At 39.2% G+C, this 19,329-nt stretch overlaps 1 protein-coding gene across 1 annotated transcript in view; it reads left to right on the top strand.

Annotated features, from left to right (window-relative positions):
• The window catches only part of nom1 (nucleolar protein with MIF4G domain 1), a 65,105-nt gene extending 46,210 nt beyond the window's left edge, over positions 1–18,895 (top strand). The window contains exons 7-11 of the mRNA XM_060825612.1: positions 299–420; positions 1,945–2,077; positions 12,026–12,157; positions 16,720–16,829; positions 18,336–18,895. Of these exons, the coding sequence (XP_060681595.1) occupies positions 299–420; positions 1,945–2,077; positions 12,026–12,157; positions 16,720–16,829; positions 18,336–18,513 (675 nt within the window). The 3' untranslated portion in view covers positions 18,514–18,895. The remainder of the gene's footprint in view (positions 1–298; positions 421–1,944; positions 2,078–12,025; positions 12,158–16,719; positions 16,830–18,335) is intronic.
• Positions 18,896–19,329: the final 434 nt, after the last annotated feature.

Raw genomic sequence — 19,329 nt, 5'->3', positions numbered from 1 at the left:
TAGTGAGGAGAGCCAGCTGTCAGTTAAGTCGGGAGTTAGGGAATGTCTATCATTCTGCAGTTAAGAAGCCTGAAAAGCTACATTATTTCCGAAGAGACTAATCATCTGTACTTATTAATTGACTCTTCATGTACTTCAGAATTTGTTCATTAGTATCACAGTGCTAAAGTTGAACCCCTCTCACAACTGGTTTGAAGTATTTATAATTTCAAAACAAGTAGGCCAAGGAAAATATCATCGTCCATGCTGGCAGTCAGTGTTCCGTACTGTTGATAAAGTACCGTTCTTTATGTTTTAGGTAAGTGGAAAAATTATGGAACTTGCACGTAAACAAAGGATGAATACAGACATAAGAAAGAACATCTTTTGTGTCATGATGACAAGCGAGGACTATTTGGATGCTTTTGAAAAACTTTTAAGGTCAGTGTCTAGTCTTAACTTCGCTGAACTTAATTTAAAGAAACTTATTGTAGGTTGAATGGCAAATGTTCGATTGCTTTTCTATAATAAGGCTATACTGTGAACTTGAAATCAAAATATTGCGAAAGCTGAAAATCTAAAATAAATGCAGAATGCTGGTGAAACAGGTCTGGCACTATCTGTGGAGAGAGAAACAAAATTAATCTTTTCAAGTCCAATATGATGCTTCTGAAGAGTCATAATGGCCTCAAAATCAACTTTGTCTCCATCGGTACTGCCAGACTGCTCAATTTCTCCGGCATCCCTGTGTTGGCATACTGTGAATTTGGTCGGTTAGTTACAAATTTATGCCATTGTGTTATAAATTTTAAGTTCCACCACAGGTTTTGTTGAAAGTGCTATTTTTTTATTTAATACCAGATAATATACCGAAGGGTCTGCTTCAAAAAGTTTAAAGATTACTGATAATCTAGTCAACATTTATTCCTCAACACAAGCACACTAACTGATGACTTCCTGTCATAGCTCTTTTATATTATTTGAGTGCATCATTTGCCTAAATAACAAGTATTACCTTGTTTGAAAAATAATTTAATTTCTGAGCCAGTTTAAAATAGTCTAATACTTCATTTCAATGTGGAAAAATATCTGTAGTTGCAAGTTGTTTGGGTTGAGATAATTTAGTCTCATTTCTTTCTTAACTTGACATAATTCTGTCTTTTTCTTGCTATCTTCATGCTATTCCCTATTGTAAGCATGTGTCTCATGTGGCACTCAACCTCACATTCTGGTCTTCGAAAACCCAGATGTTTCAGTCTGGATTCCAACAAGATTTATAAATCTCAGCATTTTATGTATGCAAATTGACAAGAACACTTTTTGTTGTTTCTTACATTTCACCAGAGGGAGCACCAATGTATGCATTTGGACAATCCACACGACTGAATAACTTGTATATTTCTTCCATCATCTTTTAAATCAAATCCCACTTAATCAAATGGTTTCAGCCTAAGTTCACTGGCTTCAAGGGCAGTTATGTTGAGTTTATTTTAGTGTTCCGGCAAGTCAACAAGAAGAGTTCAAGTAGAAACCCAGGAAATGGAATTAGCTCAATGGGCCAATCCCTATCTACTCCGATCTGGACCACCTCATGATTTTGAAAACTTCTAACAATCTACTTTCTGAGGAGAACAGTCCCAAACACAGTCCAATCTGTCCTCAAAACTGAAGTTTCTCATCCCTCGAACCAATTTTGTAAATGTTTTCTCTAATCTTTCCAATGCATTTTCATCCATCCTATGGTGTGTCCAGAATATACACAGCTCTCCACTTGATGTCTCACAAGTATAATTTCAGTTTAGCCCTTTTGATATTGCACTGATCAACTTCGTGGTTGAGTTTGCATAATTTAGCAGTTGTAAATTTTTTACCGCTTCAAGCTATATATTCAGTGTATTTTACTTAAGCCAAATTTAATATTTAAATGGTCATCTTAATGACCATTTTGATTTTCCCTTGTTGCAGGCTGAGGCTGAAAGATCAACAGGAAAGAGAGATTATTCATGTTATTGTTCACTGTTGTCTTCAAGAAAAAACATTTAATCCTTTCTATGCTTTCCTGACACAAAAGTTCTGTGAATACGATAGAAGATTTCAGGTAATACTGTTTTTACAGTGCTCTGAGATTTTTCTCAATCTTTTATATTTAATGTTTTATCTGTAGCATTTGTGAAACTAGAAGTAATATTTCATTTTTTTTCCTTCTATTTATGGATTAGAAGGTTGCTTATTTGGCAAAGGTGTTTATGCTCTTAATTCTGAAGACAAAGACTCAGAAATTGTGAAATTTTTGCGTGATTATTCTCGCTGCAAATTTGCATTGCTTGCCCCAAATAAAAATCTGCACGATTCGTGAAGGCAACCCAATTCCCATGGTGCTGAGTACTTGCACCACTGAGGTCCAAAGCCATTCTCCTAAAAAATGGTGTCAACCATGATTCCCGGTGGTGGTAGGTCTCTTCACTTTAGAGCTTCTTTGGCAGCCTTTGGGCCAATGGAACAAAAATGACGACAGTACTACAAGTGATTTCCTGCCCTGAAGAGTTTTTGTTCAAAGAGATTTTGTGAAATCACACTAGAGTTTAAAAGAGATGTGGAATCGAAATGTCTGACTAATCAGTGAATGAAGAAAGAAAGGTTTGAGGTCGGATATTAAAGTTTAATCTTTCACAGTCAGTAAATACAAATGTGAGAAGTGAAGATTATTATTTGCTCCGTTTCGATCTCAGTGAGCGATAACTACCTTTCTAATCCAGAGCACTAGAAGATTTTACTGTTGAAGTGATTGTCATCTTTGAAAAGAGGTTTTATGGCTTAATGTGGATATTCATTCTGGGAGAAAATAACAGCATTGGACTAGTATGGAAAGGTGCCAAATGTTATGGATCCTAAGAGTGTGCAGTAAATAAACTCTCTCTTTTTAAAAAAGGCAAACGGTATTTTGGCCATTCTAGTAGGGGTCCAGAGGCTTTTTTAAGAAGTGTTTGCATAAAACCGGTCATGTCTCGGTTCTACCTGTACATATTCAATTTTAAAACTTTGCTTAAGAGAATGCAAACCTCTGGGATGTGACTTTTAGAGAGAAATGGGGATGTGGCAGTAATTGCAAGGAGACAAGAGTCAAATGTTGCTTTCTGAGGGGAGAGAGAGGCCAGGAAGGGAAAGAAAAGGGAACAATATTTGAAGTGCAAAATCCACTGAGATTGTGTATTTTTGTCCCAGGCTGTCAGTCGTGTCTTGGGAAGAAAGATTGCAGAAACTGCAGGAAAATGGGAAGCTTTCAAAAATGAGAGAACCCACGTCCAGAGATAGTATGTTCCCTGTTAGGGTGAAAGGCAAGGCTGGTAGGTGTAGTGAATGCTGAATTACTAGATTAATTGGTCAAGAAAAAGAAGGAAGCGCATGTCAGGTGATGACAGCAGAGATCAAGTGAATCGTTAGAATTAAGTGAATCAAAAACAACAGGAGTATACTTGAGGGAAATCAGGTGAGTAAAACAGGGACATGAGATAGCTTTGTCAAATAGAGTTAAGGAGAATCCACAGGAATTTTATAAATATATTAAGGACAAAAGGATAACTAGGGAGAGAAAAGGACCCCTCAAAGATTAACAAGGCAACCTATTTGTGGAACCACAGGTGATGGGAGAGATACCAAACCAGTATTTTATGCAAGTGTTTACTGTGGAGGATATAAAAGATACAGAATGTGTGGGGAAGTAGACGGTGACATCTTGAAAAATGTCTATGTTACAAAGGAGGTGGTGCTGGAATGTCTTGAACCACACAAAAGGATGGCACGGTGACTCAATGGTTAGCACTGCTACCTCACAGCACCAGGGACCCAGCTTCAATTCCAGCCTCGGGTGACTGTCTGTGTGGAATGTGCACATTCTCCCAGTGTCTGTGTGGGTTTCCTCTGGGTGCTCTGGTTTCTTTCCACAGTCCAAAAACATGCAGGTCAGGTGAATTGACCTTGCTAAATTGCCCATAGTACTAGGTGTATTAGGTTTGTCTGGTTGGGTTACTCTTCGGATGGTTGGTGTGGAATTGTTGGGCCGTAGGGCCTGTTTCCGCACTGCAGGAAATCTAATCTAATCTAAAACCCCCAGGACCTGATCAGGTGTACCCTAGAATTCTGTGGGAAGCTAGGGAAGTGATTACTGGGCCCCTTGCTGAGATATTTGTATTATCAATAGTCACCAGTGAGGTTCCTGAAGACTGGAATTTGGTTAACGTGGTGCTACTGGTTAAGAAAGGTGGTTAAGAAAGGAAAAGCCAGGGAACTATAGACCGGTGAGCCTGGCATTGGTGGTGGGCAAGTTGTTGGAGAGAATCCTGAGGGATAGTCAACATAGCTTTGTGCATGGGAAATCCTGTCCCACTAACATGATTGAGTTTTTTTAAAAAGTAGCAAAGAGGATTGGTGAAGGCATTGCAGTGGATGTGATGTATATTTACTTCATTAAGGCATTCAACAATATTCCTCCGTGGTAGACTGGATAGCAAGGTTAGATCAAATGGAATACAGGGAAGACTAGCCATTTGGATACAGAACTGGCTCAAAGGTAGAAGACAGAGAATGTTGGCGAAGGGTTGCTTTTCAAACCGGAAACCTGTGGTGTACCACTAGGATCGGTGCAGGGTGATTTGGATGTGAACATAGGAGGCATAGTTTGGACTTGGAATCTCGGGTAGATAGGAAAGCAAAAAAAGTGTTTACTGTGCTTTCCTTTATTGGTCAGAGCATTGAGTACAGGATTTGAGAGGTGGTGCTGCATCTGTACCAGACACAGGTTAGGAGAATTATGGAATATTGTGTACAATTTTGGTCTCCCTGCTGTAGGAAGGAAGGATGTTGTATAACTTGAAAGGATTCACAAGTATGTTGCCAGGGTTGGAGGATTTGAGTTAAAGGGAGAGGTTGAATAGGGGCTGTTTTCCCTGGAGCTTCGAAGGCGGAGGAGTGACCTTTATAGAGGTTTATAAAATCATGAGGGGCATGGATAAGATAAATAGACAAAGTCTTTTTCTTGGTGTGGGGGAGTCCAGAACTAGTGGCCATATGTTGAGGGTGAGAGGGGAAAGATTTAAAAGGGACCTAAGGGGTACTGTTTTCATGCCAAGGGCAGTGCATTTATGGAATGAGCTGTCAGATGAAGTGGTGGAACTGGTGTAAGTACAACATATAAAAGGCATCTGAATGGGTATATAAATAGGAAGGGTTTAGAGAGGTATGAGCCAAGTGCTGGCAAATGTCTCTAGATTAATTTTAGATATCTGGTCGGCATGGACAAGTTGGACCAAAGGGTCTCTTTTCATCTCTGACTCCATTATCCAGAACTTTGAAAAATGTGAAGTGATCTCCTTTAAATTTACGAAGTACCTCAAGGCACAGACAGGGTAAATCACAGAAAGACGTTTCTCCTGGTTGGAGAGTCCAGAATCAGGAGGCACAATTTAAAAATAACAAGGGATTCCATTTTGGACAGAGAGAAAATCTTTTCCATTGGGGTTGTGAATTTTTGGAATTCTCTTTTGCCAGGGGTGAATTCAAGATAAAAATTGATTGACTCTTGAATACCAATGGCACAAAAGATTCTGGACATGAATGCTTCAATGCCTTTTAGCCGTGCTATCACGTCATGGAGTCATAGAGTTACACAATGCAGAAATGGACCCAACGGTCCAACTCATCCACACCAACCAGATATCATAAAGTCATGGAGGTGCACAGCATGGAAACAGACCCTTCGGTCCAACTCGTCCATGCTGATCTAATCTAGTCCCATTTGCCAGCACTTGGCCCATATCCCTCTAAACCTTGCTATTCATATACCCATCCAGATGCCTTTTAAATGTTGCAATTCTACCAGACTCATCCACTTCCTCTGGCAGTTCATTCCATACATGTACCACCATCCACGTGAAAAGGTTGCCCCTTAGGTCTCTCTTATATCTTTCCCCTCTCACCCTAAGGGGAGAAAGTGGTGTCTGCAGATGCTGGAGATTAGAGCTGAAAATGTGTTGCTGGAAAAGCGCAGCCTCTCACCCTAAACCTATGCCCTCTCATTCTGGACTCCCCCACACCAGGGAAAAGACTTTGTCTATTTATCCAATCCATGCCCTCTTGATTTTATTAATCTGAGGTCTCCCCTCAGCCTTCGATGTTCCAGGGAAAACAGCCTCTCCCTATAGCTCTTTTCTGAACCCTTTCAAGTTTCACAACATCCTTCCAATAGGAAGGTGACCAGAATTGCACGCAATATTCCAAAAGTGACCTAACCAATGTCCTGGACAGCCACAACATGACCTCCCAACTCCTATACTCAATGCTCTGACCAATAAAAGAAAGCATACCATACGTCTCCTTCACTATCCTACCTACCTGATATTCCACTTCCAAGGAGCTGTGAACCTGCACTCCAAGGTGTCTCTGTTCGGCAGGGACGCTAGGACCTTACCATTCAGTGTATAAGTCCTGCCCTGATTTGCCTTTCCAAAATGTGAGGTGCTGCATTTATCTAAATTAAACTCTACCTGCCACTCCTCATTCCATTGGCCACCTGATCAAGATCCCACTGTAATCTGAGGTAACCGTCTTCGCTGTCCACTACACCTTCAATTTTGGTGTCATTGGCAAACGTACTATACTTCCTATGTTCATATCCAAATCATTTATAGAAATTATGAAAATTAGTGTGCCCAGCACCGATCCTGTGGCATTCCACTGATCACAGGCCTCCAGCCTGAAACACAACCCTCCACCACCACCACCCTCTGTCTTCTACCCTTGAGCCAGTTCTGTATCCAAATGGCTAGTTCTTCCTATATGAGATCTAACCTTGCTAACCAGTCTCCCATGGAGAACTTTGTCGAATGCCTTAATGAAGTCCATAGGATCAAACCTGTTCGTTACTTTTTTTCAAAAAACTCAATCAAGTTTGTGATACGTGATTTCCCACACACACAGTCACGTTTACCATTTCTAATCAGTCCTTGCCTTTCCAAATGCATGTAAATCTTGTCCCTCAGGATACCCTCCAACAACTTGCCCACCACTGATGTCAGGCTCACTGGCCTATAATTTCCTGGTTTGTCCTTACAGTGGCACCTTCCTTAAACAGTGGCACCATATTAGCTAACATCCAATCTTCCGGCACCTCACCTGTGACTATCGATTTGATGCAAATAGCTCAGCAAGGGGCCCAGCAATCACTTCCCTAGCTTCCCACAGAGCTCTAGGATAAACCTGATCAGGCCCTGGGGATTTATTCACCTTTATGCATTTCAACTCATCCAGCACTTTCTCGTCATGCACAGTGGCTCAGTGGTTAGCAATGCTGCCTCACAGCACCAGGGTCCTAGGTTCAATTCCAGCCTCGGGCGACTGTCTGTTTGGAGTTTGCACATTCTCCCTGTGTCTGCATGGGTTTGCTCCCACAGTCCAAAGATATGCAGGTCAGGTGAATTGGCCATACTAAACTGCCCATAGTGTTAGATGCATTAGTCAGAGAGTAATGGGTCTGGGTCGGTTACTCTTCAGAAGGTCGGTGTGAACTTGTTGGGCCAAACGGCCTGTTTCCACACTGTAGGGAATATATATTATTATATGTAATCTATAATATGGAAATTTTTCAAAATATCACCATTTATTTCCCCACATTGTATATCTACCATTTCTTCTCTGCAATAAACACTGATGAAAAATATTCAATTAGTATATCCATCTCCTGGCGGCTCCATGCAAAGGCTGCCTTGCTAATCTTTGAGGCATAGGCAGTGGACCCAGCACTGAACCATGTGGCACACCAGTCGTCACAGGCCTCCAGTCCAAAAAAACCCTCTCACTATCTATCTTATTTAATGGCAGAACAGGTTGATGATTCTATAATTTATATGCAGTATCATGATTAACAGTAATATTTATTGTTGTGTAGGCAGTTCTATTAATGTGTTGCTTCAAATTTCTTAAAAGGTAGGTGCATTTTGGCTTTTACTTAGGGCTAGAATTTTCTGGAGCAGTCATCGCCGTGGTCTCCTCTATTAGTTCATGCGTTTTAACACTTTTCTCAATCTTTAACTGCAGTGTTGTAGGCAGCGTGAGCCAATAGCGCAGTAAGGACTATCGGGCAGCTTGTACCTTGGTAACAGTGAGACGAATAGTGCATCCTCTTAATAATAAGGCAGTGTCTAGTGACCCTACAACTGGGCCTCATGTGGAAATGTGCATGCACATAATTCCAGGCTCATGATTAATTTGTATATTTAGCCATTGGAGTTCTAAGGCACTACAACTGCGCATCAAAGCGCAATATTGATCGTGTTTGGGATGGAAGAGTGAGGAAACAGGAGGGAGGTAACCTGGGAGGCCCAAATCCTTTCCACCTTGTCCCCTCTCTTACACAGTGCATGGATGTATAAATGCACAACAACACTTAGACACACACACACCATCCCCAAATCCCTGATGAACTTTCGAGTGAAGTTGACTGAGATTTCTGTGTGAAATCAGGCACAAAAATAAGTGGAGTGGTATGTAAGGGTGATGAAATTGGGAGAGAAAACTTAGTTTGGGATCGCGAAAAGAAGCTCATTTACAAATCAAAAAACATTTACAACCTGAATTTACAAGGCATTTGGATGGGTATATGAATGGGAAGGGTTTGGAGGGATATGGGCCAAGTGCTAGCAAATAGGACTAGATTAATTTAGGATATTTGGTCAGCATGGATGAGTCGGACAGAAGGGTCTGTGTCCAAACTGTATGCCTCTATGAATCTAATTGAGACTTCACACTTGGGGACATATACTTTGAGCAAGTGAGAATGATTCACAGATGGTAATAATTATCATGTTAAAAGGATGTTTACTCCACTAATTAAAAGATCCAGGTTTCTTTGGAAATGCTATCTGTAAATTTGCATAAAAATACAACAATTTCATAAGACCTATCAAATTAAGTGGTAGATCTTGAGATGACTGGAACTTCATGGTGTACCTGTAGAAATACTGGCTGTCTGGCACCCAGAAGTGCTAACTGATGTTCCTTAATGATAATATGAGTCACTTCCATTCATTTAGCTGTTTAGGTTTACAAGTGAATTAGAATGCACTTAACTGACAAATTTCTTCCGCTGAAGACAAACATGATTGCGTGCAATATTTGTTTAATTCCTGTGAACATTATGTCTGTGTTTAAAAGTGGCCTTGAGAGGCAAATGCTGACATGTCAACAGTTTGAGAGATAGCAGCAAACAAATCCTTCCTTTTAAAATACAGGTTATATTATTTATTGCGAGGTGAATTTCATTTTACCTCTGTTAACTATATCAATAGAGTCTGCATGCAGGCCTTCAGCTGATTTTATATGGACAGTTTCAACCTTTTAGTCACTTGCTCCAAAAATTCTTATCTGCCATTTTCACCACTTAGAAATTACTGTAATATGTTAGAAGGGTGGCAGAATATGGGACATAAAATAATACACAACACAAGTTTGAACAGTTGTCATTCAGCTCCTGTGTTAAATGGTCGTTTCTGTTCATTTTTGATTTTTTTTTAGATATTTTTATTGAAAATTTTAACATGTTTTAACAAGTTTACAAAAGAAAACTTAAAAAAAACCCTAGTATAAACATATATTTCAGATTTAACTGTATATCAATGATAACCAAAATCTATCAAACAAGAAAAAAGAAATACCAAGAGAAAAACAAAGACAAAACTCAACTAACTACTCCTCTAACTTACAACTAACCAGAGTTATCATTAAAATTCTTACGTTATTCAAGAGAAAAAAAAAATCCATCGGATAACACCTGAATTGAGCAGTGATATATATACATGCTCACTCGCAATGTGTTAACATCAGATCACAACAAAACCCGTATTTATCCAAAACATCCCGAGCATAGGTCATATAACATTCACAAAAATAAAAGCTCTTTAGTACATTCAGATCAATATAATAAAAAAAGCTATTTCTAAATAGTGAAAAAAAGTATAAAATAGTTTTTTTAAAAAAAACTTCCCCCTTATTCCCAGGGGGCATCACTTCCTTTCCAAAAAACCCATCATAACCTCTCCCAATCAGTGCTCCACCCTTGACCCAGGCACCCCACGATAGGATAAAGAAAATTCAAGTTACTGCTCAACTAGAACTAACAGTGAGTACCCATCTCCCCCCCCCCCCCCCACCCACACCAACACCAACACCTGGATCTATTTGGTGATGTTAATACCATATATGAACTTATGACTATAAAATTACAGTCTCAGCAAATAATTAAATATATTAATACAAAATAACGGGAAAACAATCCCACTCCCAAGGAAAGGAAATCGAATAAATAAACCCTTCTTCTCACTCCCCGGAGATAATATTAAACAGTAAGATAATGAAAGGAAAAAAAAGGGGGGGTAAACTGGCACCGGGGTAGGGCAAAACAACATCAATTAACTCTTATAATTTGTCTAAGAGAGTCCAAAAATTCTTGGCCTTCTCCGGTGATCCGAAGTTAAACACAGAGCCTTCATGGCTAAAGCGTAGTATAGCTGGGTAGCGCAAGGAGTATTGAATGTTTAAATTTCTGAAGCACTTTGCTTCATCAAACACCTTCCTCTTTCGGACCAAAGCTGGGAAAAGTCCTGAAATAACATAATCTTGGATCATTTATGAGTCATGGCTTGTGGATCTTTCCCAAGATTTCTGGAGGCTTCCAAGAGCATCTGCCTCACCTTATAGCTCTGCAGCTGGAACAGGACTGGGTAGAGACGATGGTTCGAGTCGGGCCCGCATAATGCAACCCGGTAGGCCCATTCAACCTTTACCTGGCCTGTTCCAGCCTCCAGATTCAATAACTGCAGAAGCCACTGTTCAAGGAACCTTATAAGCTGGCCGCCGCCTTCCTGTTCGGGAAGGCCCAGCAAACGAATATTTTTCCGACGACCTCGATTCTCAAGGTCGTCAATGTGATTCTCTAAGATCCGGACTTGCTGCTCGAGAGTCCGGACCCGATCCACGGCCGATTCGGCAGTGGCCTCAGAGGTCGTGGCCCTTAGCTCCGCCCCTCCGACTCGGCATTCAATTTCTTAGATTTCTCGGCCATGCTTTTGTAGCATGGCCGAGAATGAATTCTATCGACTTCAGGACTCTTCTATGAAAGCATTGACCTTCGCATCGAGTTTGGTGATTATTTCTGTGAGGCTCGCCTCTGTAGGTAAGTCCCCCGGGGCGGCTGTGGACACCTCTGCAGCTGGGGAGGGGCTCGTGCCTGCTGAGAACTGTGGGCTCCTTTCCCCCTAGTCATTTTTTACAAGAGACTGAACTGTATAAATTTAGTACTAAATCACTAATTACATTAAATAAAAACTATTTTTAATTGATTTGGTGAGGGTGGCCCACTTTGCCTAGGTCTTGGGAGGAGCAGTATAGACTCAGACTTGCTGAGTCGCCGCCATCTTGGATCCCCTCATTTTTGTTAATGTAAATTTTGGTTCAAATTGGTATTTGATATTAAATGCAATCTATATGTGAAAATTTGTACTGCAGATGCTGGAGATTAGAGTCAAGAGTATGTTGCTGGAAAAGCACAGCAGGGTCAGGCAGCATCCAAGGAGCAGGAAAATGGATGTTTTGGGCAAAAGCCCTTCATCAGGAGGCTGGGGGTTGGAGTGATAAATGGGAAGGGGTGGGGCTGGGGGGAAGATGGCTGAGAGTGCAGTAAATGGATGGAGATGGGAACAAAGGTGATAGGTCAGAGGGGACTGTGGTGCAGATAGGTGGGAAGGAAGATGGACAGATGGGGCAGATCATGAGGACAGTGCTGAGCTGGAAGGTTGGAACTGGGGTAAGGTGGGGGGAGGAGAAATAAAAAAAACACGTGAAATCTATACCGTGCAATTTCTAAGCCTGTTCATCCAATGGCAGGGAACCTTCAAACATGATATCAAGTTAAAGTTATAATATCTGTCTTGCTGACCTACAAAGTTTATTAAACATTCATATTTTTTCAAATTTCTGTTTGACCCTTCAACCTTAATAGATGACATTCCAATTTAGCATGTGGGACCGCTTCAGAGATTTGAAGAGTATGGCCAATAGCGCAACCACAAATTTGGTTCACCTCCTTGTTCATCTTCTCAGCAAGAAAATAGTGTCTCTGTCTGTCTTTAAGGTTAGTACTTTCTGAATATAATATCATTACTCTTTCAAGCATAATCTCTTATTGTACTGCACAAGATCTTGGCCCAGGCCTTTGAGTGACAAAGTAGCAGTACACATGACTGTGCTTGAAATGGCGCCTTCTGCCTTTTGTGTGTTGGATCCTTTGGAGCTTCCTTTCCAAGTTACAGCATGGATCCAATAGCAGTGCCAGAGTCCTACCTTCCATTCAGTGACTCTGTTTTAAAACACAATCTGGGGTACAGGACAAGAAGATGGAGCAGCTGCAGAGGTAGAGAAGGAACTGAAGAGTGCCAGAGTTGGAGGTGGAATTGTGCTTGTGAGCAGAACTGAGGGTGACAACTCCCAAATGCCATTGCACTTGCTAGCAATAGCTCTTATGGATAAAAATGTGGGCACATGGCCCAAGTTAACAAACTGACAGATCCCAAAGGGACCCAGCAGGGTCATCCAAGGAGCAATTTTTGATGAACTGAAATAAAATCATCTGTTTCTTTCAGTTTAGAACTTCCCTCTTCCTTGCATTTGTTAAATTTTGTGAAGTCAGTGACTCTCCAAGTTATTAAATTCTTGCTTTCTCTATGATCTTGGTAACAGGAAAAAGGTTGTTTTATTTCCCAGTAGAATGCATTCCTCAGTGGGTGTATGAAGAGTTTCTCACATAAAATCATACACATCTAGCTTTGTAACCCGGAGAGCTGCAGAGAGAGAACATTGCTCATGAAAATCCTACTTTTCTCAGAAGTACACAGATGTGAGAGAGCAAATGGTGGTGACTTAGCAAAGTGCCATGTGTAAATGGAATTTTTTTATCAGGACTAGAGAGAAAGGAAAAGAAAATGAATTATCTAGTGTGTGCAAGAGGATAATCAGTAAGTTTTGATTTTGCAAGGAAATCGTAAAAGCACTAGAGATTTAGCAGGGTGCCACAAATCTTGAGCTGGTAGCATTAGCATTTGAGTGGCTATTGTCTTATTTATGCTTCAGAGCTACCCGCTTGGAAAGCTTTTCTGAGCAGGACAATAAATATGATTGAGACAACAAAAGGCGAACACCAGCCTCTGTCTCTGCTAGCTGTGGAAATCACATTCATGGAAGGTCAATGGTGGCCGAATGATTTTATCCACTTAGAGTTTTGCATGTCACAACAGCAACTAAATTTGATCCTTCTATTATGTGAGATGATCTCAACTAAATAAAAATAATATCTTGTTTGCCTTCCTGAGACAGCAGGGAGAAAGTAGTCTAGAATTCCACTTGCATAACTTTAAACTCAGAGTTCATGACAGATGGAACCTTAAATTGACTTGGTTATGGTGCTTTCACGCATCTCTCAACCTCTCATTGCAACATTATAAATTCCATCTTACTAACAAGGTTCAGACACAATTAAAATTTACTTGGGTAAGTTCCAGCCCCTGTGGAACCATTCAGCTGAGAGAAATTTCTTGAAAGAAAATCATGGTTTCTCCTTCTATCAAGGAACTACTCCTCATTTGTCTAAAAGTGAAGCACTGCACACTATATTCAATCATTGTTTAACTACACTTATCCTTTATTACAGACTTGTTTATTGTCAATCATTTACTGTATTTAGGTCTAGTAGAATTCAATATTAAAACTAAATCTCTGGACTTGTGAATGCAAGTTAATTTGAATTTAAATTAGAGGTGCTTTTCAGAATTTTGTTATTCAGAGGAGAAAACATACAGAACTGTTATGTCCATTTTGCATACACAACACCCAGATTAAAAGCTTAGTCTGGGTGGTCAAGAAAGGAATTTGTATATCATATATAAAATGAGAACAGCAAATGCTGAGGTCAGGCACCATCTGTGGCACAAAACAGAGTTTATGTTTCTGTATGTTGACCTTTACACCACCACCTCTGTTTTTTTTTCAAATTAACCATATCATACCTTTAATATGGACAAATCTTCCAGAGGTGCTACATTGAAGTGTAGCTAAGATTGGACACTAAATCAAAGAAAGAATATTAAGAACCTAAAACATGGCCATAAAAGAGTTTCAACAAAGGGGAGTAATTCTGAATCCACGCTGATGTTCTGGGAAGATGGGTTCAGCCCTCACAATGGCAGATCATGAACTTTGAACTCAATAAAAAAGTTAGCCGAATTTTAACCATGTAACTATTGACAAATGTTGTAAAAGCCTATTTGGTTCACTTGGGGGAAAATATCTGCCACCCTTACCTGGTCCACTCTAAATGTGACAACAACGTGGTTGACTCTTACCCTGCACTCTGGCTGTTTGGAATGCAAGCGAATGAAAAAAGAACTTCACTTTTAAATGCAGCCAATGGTAATAAATGGGACGCAGGAGGGTGGTGGATTCAGAGATGATCAATGATTTTAAGAAGAAACTGGGCAGACATTTGAAAGGAAGTGAACTTGAAAGGTCATGGATGTATAGTGCGCTGGAATGGGATAGTTTAGATTGCCCTGTAGAGAATGATCAGACACTTAGGAGGCTGAATGGCCACCTTCCATGCTGTAAACAACTGCCTGGGTTAAACATCACAATCCACGACCATCAGCTGTTCTCAAAGCAAAGCTAATATTTTTGTTGTTGTTAATACCAGGAAAATGTGGCATTGGATTTCATTCAGCGATTCCTACCAATTTGTACAAGTAACAGGAAGCCAAATCATTATTTTGTTAACGTTTATCAACAGCCTCTCTGCTCTATGTTGTTGACAAAGAAATATGGCTTTGGACTTGAACTGGAGTTGAGACCAGGATGGCAATGGCCAAGTTATTGGCAGGGATTGGGAAGTGTATATGTTTAAAATAAAGAATACCGGGATAATAGAGGAAAATAGTATTGGGAACCTGCTGTGATTTTGGCTGTCTGGCCTGAAGATTTAGAATTCCCTCCCTATATCTCTCAACCACTCTCTTCTCCTTGAAAATAGTATTTAAAACCTGCCCTATTGGCTCAGCTTTTGGCCTGCTGTGAGACTTCCTGATATGACTCCGAATTGCTAACGTTTCTGTGAAGCACCTTGGGCTGCTTTAATGTTTTCATTAATGCAAGTTATTCATTTCTGTGTTATTTAGTAGACAAAGCAGAGAAAACAATGTAAATTGAATGAATGTCTAGAGTGTTATCCAAAAGAATATTTTTGAATGACCGACTGTTAAGTGTACGTTAACTAATTTTGACTTGTTAACCTTTAAATTGAGTTTGGCGGTAGGAGAAAATCTGGCAAGTACTGATAATGTGAATTCATTTGTGGAGCACATGGGAGGGAAGGTTGCAAAACAATTTGTGAGGCACATTTTGAAAGCTTGACAAATTATTTAACTTCAATTGTGCTTAACTATCAACAGTTTAAAATCTACAGCCAATTATTGGGAATCATTCTAAGATCTATTTGAGGGGATAAAAAAAAGAGTAGATCGAGAAAATACTCCATTCTGATGTTTAACCAGCCATGGCCAAAAATAATTTAGTAGTTCATGAAAGAAATGTTGCACAACTGTGTGAGAAAGTCGAAATTCAGCAGATTAGAAAACAAGCAGAGGTACAAAACAAGTTATCAGATGCAGAATAGAATGATAAAAATCCAACAGGAAAGCAGTGTTGAAGCAACAGCTGAATTTTTGATCTAGATGGCTTTGCTCATTTCTTACAACAATTCCTGTGCTATAAAATGTCCCATTAAGCCTAGATACACATTAGACAAAGAGAAAATGATGAATTAGTTAAAGGAGCACATTTTTCTTTTCTGAAAACCATCAACTAGGAGAAAAAGTGAGGACTGCAGATGCTGGAGATGAGTCAGGAGTGTGGTGCTGGAAAAGCACAGCAAGTCAGGCAGCATCCAAGGAGCAGGAGAATCGACGTTTCGGGCAAAAGTCATATGCCCGAAATGTCGACTCTCCTGCTCCTCGGAAGCTGCTTGACCTGCTGTGCTTTTCCAGCAATACACTCAACTCTTTCAGAGCAAAACCCCTGAAAAATTAGAAAAAGGAACTTATTTAATACACATTCTTTTAAAACGTTAAAGCTCTTACTTATTCATATTTTGAATGTTGCATCCTATTTTGGACATGGCATCTCGTGGAGGAAATAGTGGTTATGAGATTGAGAGAAGCTTGGATTTGCGGGAATGAAATTAGGCCTACAAAGAGTTAATTTATGATACACTGCATAAACTAAGCTTGAAGTAAAAACTAAGACTGATCTAATTATGGCACTAATTATTTTATTTTTGGTTGAGATGGCTAGAACACAGGGCCATTACTGTAAAATTGAAACTAGACTCTTTAGAGGTTACTTCAGGAAACATTTCTTCGTACACTATTATAGAAACGTTGAATGTTCATTCTGCAAAAACCTGGGTGCAGGATTAGAGTTTTTTAAGATCTAGATTGATTTTTTTTTAATGGCAAGGTTAATCACAGGATTTGAAGATAAAATACAGAGTGGCCATAATTTCTTTGAATGGTAGAACTTAGTGAATGACCTACTTCTACTAATTTTATTTCGTGAAAGCAATAATGTATAAATACCCATTTCAATATGCAGGTAATCGAGTTCAGCGAACTAGATAAACCTAAAGTCAAACTTTTACGCCACGTTCTCCATAAACTACTTGTGGATACAGAACCTGAAGATTTAGTGGCAATATTTCAAAGGTAATACTTTGTACTTGTATTATTTCTATTTTTAATAGCTGTTTTTAAAAAAAAAAGCTATAAATTTGCTCAACCATAATCAATTGATTTGAAAGGGGAGGAGAGTTTTAAAACCTACTTAAGACAGAGAAAGATTCTTGATAAGCAAGGGAGTGGAAGATTGTCAGGGGTAGGTTAGAATGTGGAGTAATCAGATCAGCCATCATCATCTTGAATGGCGGAGCTGGGCACTGGGACCTTCTGCTCTTAATTTATAGATTATGTATTTTTAAAAAAAACTTATATCTGTCATGGCAATTGGTTTATTTAATGTTGAATAAGAATTTGAATTGTCTGGTTGAGTGGCCTGCTAAAGTTTAGCACCATATATTTTATGGTCCCAGGATTGATACTGTTCTTGCTGGGCTAATGTGAACCATCCTACATTGTAATATGATTGCTATCAGTGTATGTTATCCAGATCGTTAATGGTGAAGACTCATCACCAAAACATGTCCCTTGGTTTAGACTGAAATTCATCTCCAAGCACTTGACAAATGAACTGTATAATTCAATATTGCCGGCTCTTCAAAACTTCAACTTAGAACTACAATTTGAGATATACTGAAAATTAACTTTTTGATTTGAGTTAAGGATGATTGCACAATCAAGAATGCATATTTGGAATAAAAGTCATCAGTAATTATGAAATTTAGAGAATGTCTACCCCAGTATTCATTCCAAATTCAGATTTCTGCCCAAGATCTGCAATGACCATGCAGTAGAACTGCAATACCCAATGGACAAACATGTTAGCACTTTGTGCATGTAAAGAGTCATAGATATCTCATGCACAGAAAAAGGCCCTTCGCCCATCAAGTCAGCACCTGTCAAAAACAACCACCAATTTCCCCATTTCCAAATACAAAGAAATAGTCCAAGATTTTTGTCCTGTGTTCTTCAGGACAGACTTGCAAGAATATCGAAAATGAGCAACAACTTGTATTACAGAAGAAAAGGGTGCAGCTTGGTTGGTAATCCAACGGTACTAAGAATTACACTAACAAACAGTTGAAAATTATTGGTCAGGTTCTGAATGCTCATGTCTGTTCTAAACTACATATATTCATACATAGAGCTCTGGCCTGTAACTAAAAAGACTGAAATATTAGACTCTTTTTTTCTCCAGGTGAACAAAAGCTTTGAGATAGGGGAGAAGTGTTTTCCTTGAGCACACTCCATGACAAAACCTGGACCAATTGCAATCAACTTGCCTGGTTGAATTTAAGTAAAAGCTTATTGGAACCTGGCGTATTCTCCACAGCAACACCACAACCAAAGTCCACTTGCCATCCAGTCTGGACCATGTTCTCTTGTAGAATAAATTGTTCCTCACTTTGAAATTTGATATTCTAATGACTCCAAGAGGAACAGCTTTGACCACATATTCCATATAGTCTTTTTTTTAAAATCTTTGAATTCTTGATGTATGGTTTTTCTAAAGATCTTCATATTCTTTCAACACAGGATCTCTGGAATTCCAAAGCTGGGACTGTTCCGCGAAGGCCTGAAACTCTTCCTTTCCCACTTCTTATTGAAGAATGCTTCCAGCTTGGGGAGTGTAGAACAAGCTAATTTGCTTAAAGCACGTGTGGACATAGCTGAAAAGGCTTTACAAACGAAAGATACAATACTGAAATTTTAAGAATTGAACACAATATAGGATATTTTACTGCAGCACAAATTGAAAAGTTGGTTCACAATATGTGTCTCACTTTGAACTTAGAAGACTTGTATTAATAACAGGAGATACGTCATGCTGCTACAATCAAAAGAAAATACTTCAGGCTTTACACTCGTCAAAAAGACCACTAGGTGGCATATTTCTACCATATCAGTATCTTGTATATTTAGCTTTAATGACGCCAATTTTAATGCCTGTATGGTTCAGACTGCAGTTCACAGATAGAAATATAATTTGCTATTTCTGGCTACAGAATGCCAGTAATAGGTGTTCTGTTCAAAGCATCCTTAAATTACAGCCAACTTTGTGTTTAAAAATAAATTTTATATTTATAGTCATCAAACTTGTGGGTGTATTGTAACCTTGATATGAAAATATCAAGGGAAATTAACAAGAATTAAAAAGTATCCATGGAGACAAAATTTACAGTTTTTCTATCAAGATACTGTATTTCATTATACATTAAATGAGAATTCTTTGTTAAACTCCTTTCTTTTGGATTTACAAAATGCAATTGTTAGCCAAAAGATGTAAAAATTTAAAGCCCCTGCATTGCACATTACAAAGCCATAATTTCCTTAATGCATGTGGAGGACAACCATTGTATTCTTGAATGTTATTCATTCAATTAATGAAAAGTATACACATCAAGCTATCAGGTGAAAATAGGATAAAGCTGTATATTGCACACACATCCCAGTATTTTAGATATTCAGCGCCTGGGAACATTGTAAGCATCTTCCTTGTGTTATAGATACCAAGTTGTTACTACTTCAC

Source organism: Hemiscyllium ocellatum, chromosome 5 (genome assembly GCF_020745735.1).
Source record: "Hemiscyllium ocellatum isolate sHemOce1 chromosome 5, sHemOce1.pat.X.cur, whole genome shotgun sequence".
Lineage (NCBI taxonomy): Eukaryota > Metazoa > Chordata > Chondrichthyes > Orectolobiformes > Hemiscylliidae > Hemiscyllium > Hemiscyllium ocellatum.
This window is presented reverse-complemented; position numbering and strand designations above follow the sequence as displayed.